The sequence below is a fragment of the Narcine bancroftii genome, chromosome 14, assembly GCF_036971445.1.
Source record: "Narcine bancroftii isolate sNarBan1 chromosome 14, sNarBan1.hap1, whole genome shotgun sequence".
NCBI lineage: Eukaryota > Metazoa > Chordata > Chondrichthyes > Torpediniformes > Narcinidae > Narcine > Narcine bancroftii.
The window spans coordinates 9,617,659-9,634,082 of NC_091482.1; the positions used below are offsets into that span (position 1 = coordinate 9,617,659).

At 37.0% G+C, this 16,424-nt stretch overlaps 2 protein-coding genes across 2 annotated transcripts in view; one reads left to right on the top strand and one right to left on the bottom strand.

The window, feature by feature from the left end:
• Positions 1-10,691, top strand: part of LOC138749191 (spermatogenesis-associated protein 22) — a 204,905-nt gene extending 194,214 nt beyond the window's left edge. Inside the window, exon 9 of the mRNA XM_069910271.1 lies at positions 10,449-10,691. Within this exon, the coding sequence (XP_069766372.1) occupies positions 10,449-10,628 (180 nt within the window). The 3' untranslated portion in view covers positions 10,629-10,691. The remainder of the gene's footprint in view (positions 1-10,448) is intronic.
• LOC138749194 (LHFPL tetraspan subfamily member 7 protein) overlaps positions 1-16,424 on the bottom strand; it is a 237,944-nt gene that overhangs the window by 54,722 nt on the left and 166,798 nt on the right. The window lies entirely within an intron of this gene.

The window sequence follows — 16,424 nt, forward strand, 5'->3', positions numbered from 1 at the left end:
GCAGCAAGACACTTCTAATAAAAATAAGAAGACCAAAAATACCCAACAAAATAAAACAAACAACCCAACAAGAAAACCAGAAGAGACAGAGGTAAAGGACATAGATCCTGGAGTGGACTCAGAAGAAGAGGAAGAACACAGAGAAATGGAAGATGAAGGGAAGGGCAAGTACATGGATTTTTTTTAAAGAATATATGGAATCAGTAAAAGAATGGCAATCACAAGAATTCAGTGAAATAAAAAGAAGAATAAAAAGTAAATAGATTAGAGATGATCATGTCAGATATAGGAAAAAGAGTGGACACGGTAGAAGAACGGGAAACAGCCATAGAAATGGAAGTAGATGACTTAAAAAAGAAATTAGAAGAATCTGATAAAAAAGTTAGAGACACAAGAGCTGTTAGCTCAGAAGATAGATATAATGGAAAATTATAATAGAAGAAACAATATAAAGATAGCGGGCCTTAAGGAAGATGAAGAAGGCAAGAATATGAGAGAATTTATAAAAGAATGGATCCCCAGCATCCTAGGAAGACCAGAATTACAGGAAGAAATGGAAATAGAAAGGGCACATTAGCCGCTAAACCACAACCACAACAAAAACCAAGATCCATTCTAGTAAAATTCCTAAGATACACAACAAGAGAAAATATATTGGAGAAAGCAATGAAGAAAATAAGAGAAGACAAAAAACCACTAGAATACAAAGGTCAAAAAATTTTTTTCTATCCAGATATAAGTTTTGAACTCCTGAAGAAGAGGAAGGAGTTTAATACAGCAAAAACGATCCTATGGAAAAAAGGATATAAATTTATGCTAAAGTATCCAGCGGTACTTAAAATAGTTATTCCAGGGCAGCAAAACAGACTATTCTTGGATCCGGAGGAAGCACGAAAATTTGCAGAACAACTACAAAACAGACAGAGAGATGAAGACATGTAACGAGAACAAAAATGACCACAAACTATATGTATGTGTGTATATAGGTGTGTATATATATATATATATATATATATATATATATGTGTGTGTGTATGTATATATAAAAAAAATAGAGTATAGGTAAGAACTAAGGAAGGGAATTAAGAGAGTGACCTTTGTTATATATGAAGAATAAAATCTTTTCTGGGGGGGGGCTGGGTGGGGAAGAATTATGGTCACTGCGAAATCAGTTGATGATTGCGAGTGAATTCGCAAATCCAAATGGAGAGGGGAGATGTGGTTGCCCGACAAGGGACAAAGGGCAACTCAGGAAGGGAAGGGGATAGTGGGGTTAAAGGAATTTTAGATAGGAGAATAATGGAAATATTTTATGTTTTAGAAATGTTGTCTTATACGATGTTCAAAAAAAACAAAGCAGAAATGGATAAGAAGGAAAGGTGATGATGAGGAAAGATAAACAAAGTATGAAATGGCTATGTTGAACTATATGACTTTAAATAATAATGGAATACATAACCAAATCAAAAGGAAGAAACTGTTAAATTTACTGAAAAAAGAAAAAATTGATATAGCATTCGTACAAGAAACACACTTAACTGAAGTGGAACACAAGAAATTAAAGAGAGATTGGATAGGACATGTAACAGCAGCATCATATAATTCAAAAGCCAGAGGAGTAGCTATATTAATCAATAAAAATGTACCAATCAAAATAGAAGAGGAAATAATAGATCCAGCAGGGAGATTATGTAATGATAAAATGTCAGATATATTTGGAATTTTGGAATTTACTCAATGTATATTCACCTAAAGAAGATCAAAAATTTATGCAAGATATCTTTTTGAAGATAGCAGACATGCAAGGGAATATACTAATAGGAGGGGATTTCAACCTTAATCTGGATTCAAAGATGGATAAAACTGGGAAAAAAATTAACAGAAAGAACAAAGTAACCAAATTTATAATTAAATCTATGCAAGAAATGCAACTTTTGGATATATGGAGGAAACAACACCCAAAGGAAAAGGAATATTCATATTATTCGGACAGACATAAAACATACTCAAGAATAGACCTATTCCTGTTATCAGCTCGCATGCAAGAGAGAGTTAGGAAAACGGAATATAAAGCTAGACTATTATCGGACCACTCACCCCTGTTATTGACAATAGAGTTAGAGGACATCCCACCAAGAATGTATAGATGGAGATTAAACTCCATGCTACTTAAAAGGCAGGATTTTAGAGAATTCATTGAACGACAAATTAAAATGTACTTTGAAATAAATACGGAATCAGTGAAAGATAAGTTTATACTATGGGACGCAATGAAAGCGTTCATCAGAGGGCAAATAATAAGTTATGTAACTAAGATGAAGAAGGACTACAATCAGGAAACAGAGCAGTTGGAAAGGGAAATAGCAATTATAGAAAAAGAATTAGCAATGAAAGAAGACACAACTAAAAGAAGAGAATTGGCAGATAAAAAAATAAAATATGAAACACTACAAACATATAAGGTGGAGAAGAACATAATGAAGACAAAACAGAAATATTATGAACTAGGGGAAAAAACGCACAAAATTCTAGCATGGCAGCTTAAGACAGAACAAACTAAGAGAATGGTATTGGCATTAAGGAAAAAAGACAAGCAAATCACATATAATCCAACGGAGATTAATGAAAACTTCAGAGAATTCTACGAACAACTATATCAAACTGAAAACGAAGGGAAAGAAGACAAAATAGATGAATTTTTAACAATTGAACTACCGAAATTACAAACAGAGGAACAAAATAAATTAACAAAACCATTTGAAATGGAAGAAATACAGGACATAATAAAAAAACTACCGAACAATAAAACACCAGGAGAGGATGGATTCCCAATAGAATTCTATAAAACATTTAAAGATTTATTAATTCCTCCCCTTTTGGAAATAATCCACCAGATTGATAAAACACAAAGCTTACCAGATTCAAGCAAAACAGCAATAATTACAGTAATACCAAAGACAGGGAAAGATCCACTCACACCAGCGTCATATAGACCAATATCGTTACTTAACACAGATTAGCCAACTATGTACCAAAAATAGTAAATCTAGACCAAACTGGATTTATTAAAAAAAGACGAAGAACAGATGATATCTTTAAATTCATTAACTTAATTCATGCAGTAGAAGGAAATAAAACTCCAACAGTAGCAGTTGCTTTAGACGCAGAGAAGGCCTTTGACAGAGTAGAATGAAATTATTTATTCAAAGTACTACAAAAATACAGCTTACCAGAGAAGTATATTAATTGGATTAAAGCATTATATAAGGGGCCATTGACGAAAGTGACAGTAAATGGATATATATCAAAACAATTTAACTTAAGCAGATTAACAAGGCAGGGATGCCCACTAACTCCCTTATTGTTCGCGTTAGCCATAAAACCACTAGCAGAACTGATAAGAACAGAAAATAAAAAGGGATAAAAATAAAAGACAAGGAATATAAAATCAGTCTATTTGCAGATGACGTTATAATATACTTAGCAGAACCAGAAATATCAATAAAAGAAATACATAGGAAATTGAAGGAATATGGAGAAGTGTCGGGGTACATGATTAATGCAAATAAAAGTGAAGCAATGCCAATGAATAATGCGGATTTCTTGAAATTTAAGAAAGAATCACCATTCAGATGGCAAACGCAAGCAATGCGATACCTAGGTATACAAATAAATAAAAACCTCGGCCATCTATATAAACTCAATTATTATCCACTAATGAAAAAATTACAAGACGACTTAGAGCATTGGAAAGACTTACCACTAACACTGATAGGAAGGATAAACTGTATTAAAATGAACATTTTCCCAAGGATACAATACCTATTTCAGACATTACCAATACGTTAACAGAGAAATTCTTCAAGGAGTTAAAGAAAATAATAAGAAAATTTTTATGGAAAGGGGGGGAAACCGAGGATAGCACTAGATAAATTAACAGAATGGTATAAACAAGGAGGCTTACAACTACCAAACTTTAAAAATTATTATAGAGCCGCACAATTAAGATACCTATCAGATTTTTATCAAACAAGGGAAATGCCAGATTGGACTAGATTAGAACTAGATAAAATAGGGGAGAAGATACCTGAACATATATTATATAAATGGGATGAAAAATTGGTACAACATAGGAATTCTCCAGTATTGCATCATCTGCTCAACATTTAAAAGAAGATTCATGTAGAAAGGAATAAAACAAATTACCAATTACCAAAACTAATACTGACGCAAAATCAGCTAATCACTTTTACAATAGATAACCTTTCCTTTAGAGAATGGGAGAAAAAAGGGATCAAAAGAATAGAAAATTGCTTTTCAGGAAATAAATTACTATGCTTTGAACAAATATAATATAACTCACGATACAATGTTGGCATACTACCAACTGAAATCCTACTTGAAGGACAGATTGGGAAACAGTCTGAGGTTACCAGAAGGAAGTAATTTTGAATATGTGATTACAGATACAATGATAATCAAAAAATTTATAACAAATATGTATATTAAACTGCAAGAAAAGGAGAATGAGGAAACAAATGGTAAAACTAAACAAAAATGGGAACAAGATTTAAACATAAAGATAAAGAAGGAAACATGGGAGAAATTATGCTCTGGAACTATGAGAAATACAATAAATACGAGGTTACGTATGATACAATATAACTGGATACACAGGCTATACATTGCACCTCAAATGTTAAATAAATGGGACCCAACAGTATCTGACAGATGTTTTCGTTGTAAAAAAGAAATGGGAACAACAATTCATGCAATCTGGACGTGTGAGAAAGTGAAAAAATTTTGGGAAGATCTAAACCAGATATTAAATAAAATCACAGAAAACAATATACCAAAAAACCCAGAGATCTTCCTCCTAAGTAACATAAAAAACAAAGAATTTGGACTTGATTTGGATGGTGCACAAAAAAGATTTGTTAGGATAGCCCTAGCTGTAGCAAAAAAATGTATTACGTCAGCCTGGAAATGAGAAGATAACTTGAGAATACAACAATGATATATAGAAATGAATAAATGTATTCCATTAGAAAAAAATAACCTATAATTTAAGAAATAACATTACAATATTTGAACAAATATGGGAGCCATACATGAAACACAATAGAGAAAACCTACCGTGGACATCTATCACCTAAAATGACAGAAGGAGAAGGAAATGAAAAGAATTGACTCAGTGGAATTTCTTGTTTATTTTTATTGAGTGACAACATTGTTTGACAGGTTTAATGTATCTTAGATTCTGTACTATAAATGAATGGGAGGGGAGGTAGGGAGGGTGGGATGGGAAGAGGGAGGGGAGGAGAAAACGACACTGTATATATTTGAAAAGAAAAATTTATGTATCTTGATCAATGTGGTTTATGGTGTGAAAAATAAAAAATTTTTTAAAAAAGCCGGGAAGGAAACCTGGTTCTTCCCTGAACATCAAGATTTTTGAAACGGAATAATGAGACTCAAAGGACAAAATCACAAATGCGTCTGGGATTCAAGAAGACGTTTTCAGGAAGTGGAAAGAGATCAGTAACTAAAGATTTCAATCATAATTCCAACAATATCTTCAGGTTTTTTTGATAAATGATGCATATTTTCAACATTGAATTTACAATATCGCGACAAAATGTTTCCATTATTATATTCTAGTGTTGCATATTTTCCGATTTATATTTTGCGGGGATAATATAGTTCATTTATTAAAGGCGGGAGTTTGGAAACAAAAAAAATGTGATTACAGATACAATGATAATCAAAAAATTTGTAACAAACATGTATATTAAACTACAAGAAAAGGAGAACGAGGAAACAAATGGTAAAACTCAACAAAAATGGGAACAAGATCTAAACATAAAGATAAAGAATGAAACATGGGAAAAGCTATGCTCCGGAACTATGAGAAATACAATAAACACGAGGTTACGTATGATACAATATAACTGGATACACAGGCTATACATTACACCTCAAAAGTTAAATAAATGGGACCCAATAGTATTGGACAGATGTTTTCGCTGTAAAAAGGAAATGGGAACAACAATTCATGTAATTTGGACATGTGAGAAAGTGAAAAAATTTTGGGATGATCTAAACCAGATATTAAATAAAATCACAAAAAGCAATATACCAAAAAACCCAGAGATCTTCCTCCTAAGTAATATAAAAACACAAAGAATTTGGACTCGATTTGGATGGAGCACAAAAAAGATTTGTTATGATAGCCCTAGCTGTAGCAAAAAAATGTATTATGTCAACCTGGAAATGAGAAGATAACTTGAGAATACAACAATGGTATATAGAAATGAATAAATGTATTCCATTAGAAAAAATAACCTATAATTTAAGAAATAACATTACAATATTTGAACAAATATGTGAGCCATACATGAAACAAATAGAGAAAACCTACCGTGGACATCTACCACCTAAAATGACAGAAGGAGAAGATAATGAAAAGAACTGACTCAGTGGAATTTCTTGTTTATTTTTATTGAGTGACAACATTGTTTGACGGGTTTAATGTATCTTAGATTCTGTACTATAAATGAATGGGAGGGGAGGTAGGGAGGGTGGGATGGGAAGAGGGAGGGGGGGAGAAAACGACACTATATATTTGAAAAGAAAAATGTATGTATCTTGATCAATGTGGTTTATAGTGTGAAAAATAAAAATTTTTTAAAAAACATATGAATTCTTCCAGTTGCCAGAGTATATTAGAATCATAGAACATTACAGCACAGAAACAGTCTCCTTCAGCCCTTCCACTCTGTGCCAATCCATTTTCTGCCTAGCCCAAAGCCCTCCAAACCTCTCCCATCCATGTACCTGACCAAATTCTGAGCCCACATTCACCACTTCAGCTGGCAGCTTGTACCACACTCCCACAAAATTTCTGTGTAAATAAGTTCCTCTCATGATCCCCCTAAACTTTAACCATTTCACCATTAACCCATTGGTTTAACATAGAACAATACAGTACAGTATAGGCCCTCCGGCCCTCGATGTTGTTCCAACCCATATATTTGTATCGCACCTACACTCAGTGGAAAAAGCCGGTCTATATTTACTCTGATCATGTCCCTCATAATTTTAAGTACCTCTATCAAATCACCCCTCATTCTTGTACACTCCAGGGAGTTAACCTTTCCCCATAACTCAGTTGCAGAAGTCTGAGCAACATCCTAGTACATCTCTGCCCTCTCAATCTTACTGATATCTTTAAGAGAATTTCCAGTCAATTAATTTCTTCATCTCAAGAAAGACAAAACATAAAGAAAAAATAAAGTGAAGAAAATACAAAGTTCAAGAAACACAAAACATAACAAATAAAAGATAAAGTTGTAGAGAAAAGAAAGAAAATGGAACCCAAGAAGGAAAAAGTAAAAACAATGGGAAAAAAAATGAAAAGATGCTGGAAGAGAAAGGAGAAGGCCTTGCCTGCATGAAGAAACAGGGAGCCGTCGTGGAGAAGAGAGCCCGTTCTCCAAGGTTGGTGACGACCCCGCAGAGTCGCGACCTCCCGACCGCTGGACTGCAAAAATGTCTCTCTGAGCCAAACAAAAGCACGCAACAGCTCATGCGCAAGGAGTTGCGCATGCACAGTGCGCTCACTAAGGAAAAAGAGAACACTGACGGGAGGGGTCCCAGCTGAGGAGAGAGCAAACACAGCGCGAATCTGAGGGATGCCCAACACCAGGGCTCTCAGCTGGAAGAAGAGGAAAGCGACAGGAAAGGGAGTGATAGGAAAGAAGAGCAGCAACAAGAGGACCAACAGCAAGATTCCTCCTCTCCTGGAAGTAATGAACCAGATAGAAGAAACACAAAACTTTCCAGATTAATGTAAGACAGCAATAATTACAGTAATACCAAAGACGGGGAAGGATCCACTAGGACCAGCATCATATAGACCAATATCTCTACTTAATTCAGATTATAAGATATTAGCAAACAGATTGGCCGAGTGTGTACCATAAATAGTAAAACAAGATCAAATTGGATTTATCAAAAGACGAACATCGGATAATGTCTGTAGACTTATTAATCTAATTCATGCAGTTTAAGGAATTAAGAAGCCAACAGTGGCTGTAGCTTTAGACATAGAAAAAGCCTTTGACAGGGTAAAATGGAATTATTTATTCAAAATACTACAGAGGTACAATCTACCAGAAAAAAATATTAATGGGATTAAAGCATTATATAAGGGACCATTGGCGAAGGTAACAGTAAATGGATATGTATCGAACCAATTTAAATTAAGTAGGTCAACTAGGCAGAGATGTCCATTATCTCCCTCACTGATCGCTTTAGCTATAGAACTATTGGCAGAACTGATAAGAACAGAAAATAAAAGGGATAAAAATAAAGGAGAAGGAGTATAAAATCAGTTTATTTGCAGATGACATCATAGTATACTTAACAGAACCAGAATAATCAATAAAAGAACTACATAAGAAATTGAAGGAATATGGAGAAATATCAGGGTACAAGATCAACGCAAATAAAAGTGAAGCGATGCCATTGAGTAACGCGGATTATACAGAATTTAAAAAAGAATCACCATTTAAATGGCAAACACAAGCAATCCGATACCTAGGTTTTAGATTAGAAAATAATTTAAGCCACCTGTACAAATTAAATTCTCAGCCACTAATAAAGAAATTGCAGGAAGACTTAGAACATTGGAAAGAATTACCACTAACATTGATAGAGAGGATAAATTGCCTTAAAATGTATGTCTTCCCAAGGATACAATACTTATTTCAATCATTACCAATTCCCTTAACAGAGAAATTTTTAATGAACTAAGGAGAATAATAAGGAAATTTTTATGGAAAGGGGGAAACCGAGGATAGGGTTAGATAAATTAACAGAGAGGTACAACCAAGGTGGTTTGCAGTTACCAAACTTAAAAAATTATTATAGAGCAGCACAATTAAGGTATTTATCACATTTTTATCAGACAAATAGGGGAGAAGGTACCAGAACATATACTTTATAAGTGGGATGAAACGATGATACGATATAAAAGGTCACCAGTCTTGCATCATTTACTCAATATATGGAAGAAAATTCACTTAGAAAGGAAAAAAAAAACAAATTACCAACTACCAAAATTATTATTGATGCAAAATCAGCTAATCCCCTTTACAATAGATAACCTTTCCTTTAGAGAATAGGAGAGAAAAGGAATTAAAAGAATAGAAAATTGTTTTTTGGGAAATAATTTATTAACATTTGAACAAATGAAGTACAAATATGGAATAACTCATGGTACAATGTTTGCATACCATCAACTGAAACCTTATTTAAAGGATAAATTGGGAAACAGATTGAGATTACCTGAAGGAAGCAGCTTTGAATATGTGATTACAGACACAATGATAATTAAAAGATTTATAATGAACATGTACATCAAGCTGCAAGATAAGGAAAATGAAATAATTATAAACCCAAGGAAAATGATGAAATAAGTTATAAACCCAAACAAAAGTGGGAAAAAGATTTAAACATAAAGATAAAAAATGAAACATGGGAAAAGTTATGCTCTGGAACTATGAAGAATATAATAAACACAAGGTTACGTATGATACAGTATAATTGGTTACACAGGTTATATATCACACCCAAAAAGTTAAAAAAATGGGATTCAACATTATCAGATAGATGTGTTCGCTGTAAGAAGGAAACTGGAACAACAGTACATGCAATTTGGGCATGTGAGAAAGTGAAAAAGTTTTGGGATGATCTAAATCAGGTATTAAATAAAATCACATAACATACCAAAAAATCCAGAGATCTTTCTTCTAAGTAATATAAGTAAAGGATTAGGCCTCAAACTGGATGAAGCGCAAAAAAGATTTATGATGATAGCCTTAGGTGTGGCAAAAAAATGTATAATGTCAACTTGGAAACCAGAAGAGAGCCTGAGAATACGCAATGGTACATAGAAATGAAAAAATGTATTCCATTCAAAAAAATAACATATAATTAAAAAAATAAAGCCACATTATTTGAACAAATTTGGGAACCGTACATGGAACATAACAGAGAGGGCCTACCGCGGACCTCCACCCCCTAAAATGATAAGACAAAATGACTTGATCCAGTGTGTAAAAGTAGATGACACAATTTTCTTGTTTATTTTCATTGTGTGTTGACATTGTTTAATGGTTTTATTGTATTGTATATGTTGAACGTATAATGGGTTTGGAGGGAGGTCAGAGGGAAGGTTGGGGGGGGGGGAAGGGGAGAAAATGCCACTGTGTATATTTAAGAGGGAAATGTTTGTGTGTATTTTGATTGATATGGTTCACAGTGTGAAAAATAAAAAAGAAAGAAAGATGAAACATCTGGGGAAAGCGGACTTCAGGACTTTAGTGGCTTTGAGATGTTAATCAATTATCAGCTGTAATCAACTTGTGATCCTGTTCAAACAGATTGAAGCATTCATATTTGAATTGTGCGACCCTCCAACAGAAGTGGTGAAGATGAGGACAGGTCGCCTGTGGATGTTACAGCATTTGCTGGGGGCCCAAAAACAGATCAAATGGCAGTGTACCAACCTCTGTTCGCATGGCTTTTGGCACCTCAGCCTCCTCCAGCGCTTCCCTTCTTAAAGCCTCTGAAAAATCACAGCCTGTTTGCTCTTTGATTAGAAATAAAGCACTTTGCATTTCCAACCCCCTTTGTACTGGATGGCATTGATTCTTGTATATCCCTGCTCGAACATTGGCAATCTCTTTACAGCAAATCGAAGCCTTGCCTTTTTGTTTTATAGCAGGATGCCAATAACGGATCACAATTTGATCTGCTTTTTCTTTTGTGTGCTGCACACCAAGAATTTGAGGCGTAATCCTCTTCACATTGTAACCCAGTAAGTATATCTACCTACGCATTATCACGTCATGGTAGGATTTAAATTTCTGGTGGCACTGTGTCCTTCACCAAGAAAGTAGAGTAAAAACCCCCAGTATCCGGTACCAATGGAGACTGGTAGATGCCGGATAATGCTTAAGATTGCGGTTTGCGTGATGGGCAAACTGATCGCTTAGGGGTGCCAATTTTAAACTTGTATTTTTAACCTATTTATTTTCCACAGTTTTTTTTTTGCTGGTTGCCTGAGGTTGCTTGAATTCCGGGGAACGGAGATTTTACTGTATATGGATTTCAGGGATTTGACAATGAAATTTCCACTGACACAACTGATCTTCTGTTATAAATCAATTATGAATTGAAATCCAGAAACTAATTTGCATGGCACTTATAAATTCATTGTTAAATGATGGATCTGCAGATAGAAGGTTTGGACAATTATTATTAAATTGTGGCTGAGCCAAAGTGAATTTTTCAGTTGGTTGGGGTGCGGTTTTAATTTCACTAGACGGCACTCTGCATGGCACTTCACCTCGGGGAAAGGTTGGGAAAAGAAAATTGGATACTTGACCATCAATTCGGAAGTATGAAATATAAAATAAAGCAAAGGACAAGCTAAGCCTTTTACACGACTATTAATTCAGCCTGGAATCAAATTATGTGTCAAGTTTCCCTCTTCTAATTGGATGTTAGTTGAGTTGTTCAATGTTTGAGCTAGTCTGTTAAAAGCTCAACTTTCAAAGTTCAGATTTATTGTCAGAGTACATACATGACATCATATACAACCCTGAGATTCTTTATCCTGTGGATGAGGCAGAATTACCACTTTATCGGTAACTGTAAACTACACCCTAGAAAAAAGACACTAATACAAAAGAGAGAAATCTAAAGAAAGAAATAAATGTTAGCATACTGACTATGCGAGTCTTGTGGCACCTGCACCTTTTTCCTGGTGGTAGCAGTGAGAACAGAGCATGTCCTGGATGTGTGGATCCTTAGATGATTTCTGCTGCAGCGTTCCATGTAGATTTTTTTGATGGTGGTGAGAGTTTTGCATGTTGTGACAGATTATGTTATATTTTATATTGTATATAGATAAGTTTTTGGAAGATAAGTTGTGGAGATTTTTAGGTCACATACAAACACTTCAAAACAGATCTCATTAAAATGCCAGAGTTCTGCTCAAGCCAGACAGACCAGGCTCTGAATGCCTTTGCAAAAACTTTGAAGAATGCCTATGAAGACTTCACAAGTAGGTGTTAATTGGACATGCTGTGGAGTAATGGGTTATTGTTTTGGAAAGTAGCAGATGAATGAACTCAGAAGATTGGGTCCAGTGCTGCAGACTGAGTGCAGTTTGCTTGTTCGAAGAGGATCATGTGGTTTTCTCTGTGAAAGAGAGAGAGAATTCAGTTCTACAGCAGCTGGGACTGGAACATGACAAGCTGGCAAGCTTGTGGAAAAACCCCATTTTGAAGACGGGTTGTGAGTTCTTAGTTCAGCCTGGTCAAAGCCCTTGTGGTCTATCCAAGAGGAGATGGCTGACTGTATAATGTTTCACTTGAAATAAGGGAAACCAACAAGGAACTCTGTGGTGATTGAAAGAAAGAGGTTATCATCTGGAAAACCCTGATGGGGGCAAGTTTCTTCAGCAAGACACTGACATGGCTGATCGGAAGGAATCAGTTTGTGTCCAGTGAATAACAAATCTCTCTCTATAAACTCACAAGAACCTTCCTGAGTGGTAACCTTTCAAGCACCAAAGCCTGGTGAAGATTCATTAATGTTATAAGAACTGCCTGCAACTTGGACTGTGAATTAAAGAACTTTTCTGAACTTATATACACATTACATACATGTGCATTTAGAATTAGAAGGGGGTTAAGTTAATAGTGATAAGTTAAAGTTTGATCCTGTTTTCATGTTTAAAGATAATTAGAAGCAACTTTTGTTTAAGTAGCCATTTGTCTTGGTGAATATCTATTGTGCTGGGTTTTGGGGACTTCTATGATGAACTGGGCTGTGTCCTATATCTTTTACAGGGCTTCCTGCCCAGAGGTACCAAGAGGAATCAGTACATCACATGAAGCTGTGATGTACCCGTCTGTAGAAGTGACTGATGGCCATGGAGGGGATTGGGGCAACTGACAGGGTTGGGGGTGGTGGAGGTGTTTAGGAGAACTTTAAAACCGAAAGAGAACTGACTGTGTGATGCGTCACTCATCACGACATGGCAGGGGTGGGATTTCTTCTTAAATCACTGGGTGGGTGATTTGAAAGCACCTAAATGTAAGCCACAAGCGAAGAGCCTATCCATCCATCTGAAATGCACCCTTTGAATATGTTAAGCCTCTCATCCATGCTGTCAATTGTATTTTGAAAAATTCCACTGTTTTTTTTGGCTCTAGTACTTGCTTGGATTGGATTTTAAACATGTTATTCATTGTGTAAATTTTTTTTCCTGTCATTGACTTTAATTTACATTTAATTTTTAGACATACAGCACGATAACAGGCCATTTAGGCCCATGATTCCGTGCCACCCAATTAACCTATGCCCTGGTACGAGGAAACCAGAGAAGACCACCCACGCAGACACAAGGAGAATGTACAAACTCCTTACAGACAGCGTGGGATTTGAACCCCAGTCCCAATCGTTGGCACTAACTGCTACGCCAATCTTGCCCCCCAGGTCGGGTCAGATACAGCAATGAGCTCTCTGAACCCTTCTCCATTAACAATGGCGTGAAGCAAGGCTGTGTTCTCGCACCAACCCTCTTTTCAATCTTCTTCAGCATGATGCTGAACCAAGCCATGAAAGACCCCAACAATGAAGACGCTATTTACATCCGGTACCGCACGGATGGCAGTCTCTTCAATCTGAGGCGCCTGCAAGCTCACACCAAGACACAAGAGAAACTTGTCCGTGAACTACTCTTTGCAGATGATGCCGCTTTAGTTGCCCATACAGAGCCAGCTCTTCAGCGCTTGACGTCCTGCTTTGCGGAAACTGCCAAAATGTTTGGCCTGGAAGTCAGCCTGAAGAAAACTGAGGTCCTCCATCAGCCAGCTCCCCACCATGACTACCAGCCCCCCCACATCTCCATCGGGCACACAAAACTCAAAACGGTCAACCAGTTTACCTATCTCGGCTGCACCATTTCATCAGATGCAAGGATCGACAATGAGATAGACAACAGACTCGCCAAGGCAAATAGCGCCTTTGGAAGACTACACAAAAGAGTCTGGAAAAACAACCAACTGAAAAACCTCACAAAGATAAGCGTATACAGAGCCGTTGTCATACCCACACTCCTGTTCGGCTCCGAATCATGGGTCCTCTACCGGCACCACCTACGGCTCCTAGAACGCTTCCACCAGCGTTGTCTCCGCTCCATCCTCAACATCCATTGGAGCGCTTACACCCCTAACGTCGAAGTACTCGAGATGGCAGAGGTCGACAGCATCGAGTCCACGCTGCTGAAGATCCAGCTGCACTGGATGGGTCACGTCTCCAGAATGGAGGACCATCGCCTTCCCAAGATCGTGTTATATGGCGAGCTCTCCACTGGCCACCGTGACAGAGGTGCACCAAAGAAAAGGTACAAGGACTGCCTAAAGAAATCTCTTGGTGCCTGCCACATTGACCACCGCCAGTGGGCTGATAACGCCTCAAACCGTGCATCTTGGCGCCTCACAGTTTGGCGGGCAGCAACCTCCTTTGAAGAAGACCGCAGAGCCCACCTCACTGACAAAAGGCAAAGGAGGAAAAACCCAACACCCAACCCCAACCAACCAATTTTCCCTTGCAACCACTGCAATCGTGTCTGACTTGTCAGCCACAAACGAGCCTGCAGCTGACGTGGACTTTTTACCCCCTCCATAAATCTTCGTCCGCGAAGCCAAGCCAAAGAAGACCTCCTTTACACAATATTCATTTTGAGGACCTGGGAGGGCTGGAATACTATGCTGTCCTGAGTTACCTTGGTAACTGAGTGTTTTACCCAGTCATAATATAGGCTATTTAAGACTGGGTACAACAGATCAGGGATAGAGAGCAAGATGTTTGGAGTTTTTCACATTAAAATTAGAGCTCCTGAATTGAACCTTTTTAAACTCAATGGAATTTGAATGAACTCTGGGATTATAGGTCCTATAAAACTAATGTTCATAGAAATTAATATTCAGCATCTTTTAGGAACATCTCTAAAGACCGCCTTTAACATTTCAAACAGTACCTTCATTGTTTGTTAAGAAATGTTGGGGTGCCCTCTGGTTAGGAAGGGCACAATGGAAATAAAAAATCTTTTCTTTCTGTAGCCCCATAGGATTATGCAAATGGTGCTGTTAAATGAGACCCATTGTGAAGAGTATTACCAAGATATTCATCTCTGCTGGTGGCACTAAATTCAATGTACAAGTAAACTGCTGCTAAACCGGAACATTCAGGAATTTGGAGATGTGTGTCTGGCAAATTTTTTGTGAACAATTGGATGTTATTCCCATTAACACACTTTTCATTTACTCTGTAAAGAAATTACTCTGTGGCGTAATAGATTGTCCAGTGGAAGCTGTCAGTTTAAAGGGAATGGAGGGAATGGGTAAGTATCAAGGGGGCATGGGAAACAGGGTCCAAGTCAATTTAAAGGGACCTTTAGAAACAGGGCATCAGTGAGTTTAAAGGGGAGGCAAATGGTGAACCATTAGGATTTGTGAATAATATTGTAGCATATTATCGGAATTTTAGTGTAGTTAGATCAGTGTTAAAAATTTATCCCATTGACTTCAGTGGTAGCTATGACCATGGGAGAAGAGTTTTGTTGCTGGAGCAACTGAGCCGGTCTTGCAATGTCCATAGAAGATAAAGATGTATATTATTTATTTAACCAAAATCTATTTTATTCACAATAAATTATTTACAAAGAAGAAACGTCAATTTTTAACGCCCATAATGTCAGTCATATCTATACATTCTCATCAATGTACCTAGTAACATTTGTTCTCTGCATACACCTTACCACCACTGTGGCACTTAGTGGTTTCTCCCCCTCTGGCGGTCTCAACACCTAAATGCCTGGGAATGGGAGGACACAAGATATATGGCTGACGATCCGGGCCTGAGCCCTTCAAACAAAAAACAAGGAAGAGGAATGCTCAGAATAAAAGCAGCAGTGGCTGGGGGAAGGGTCCAGACCAGTGAAAGGTGCTAATAGGCTATGATGAGAGGAGAGGTGAGAATTGATTTTGGCTTTGTGAAAGGAGTTGGGGAACAAATGAGAGGAACAGAACTGGGGGAAGGTGATGGGGAAGAAGTGGGAGGGGGGGAAGTTTTGTTGTTCTTTCTTGCGTTACTGTTTCTGTGGGCCCACACATGCGAAACAACCAAATTACACGTTTCTGCAGCCTATTTCACTGAGATGGCTTCACTATCACAGGAGTTAAACAAGAAAGTTTGCAGATGCTGTGGTTGCAATTAATGCACAACTGAGCTGGAGACCTCAGCAGGTCCACAGCATCCATAGGGAGACAAAGATATATAAC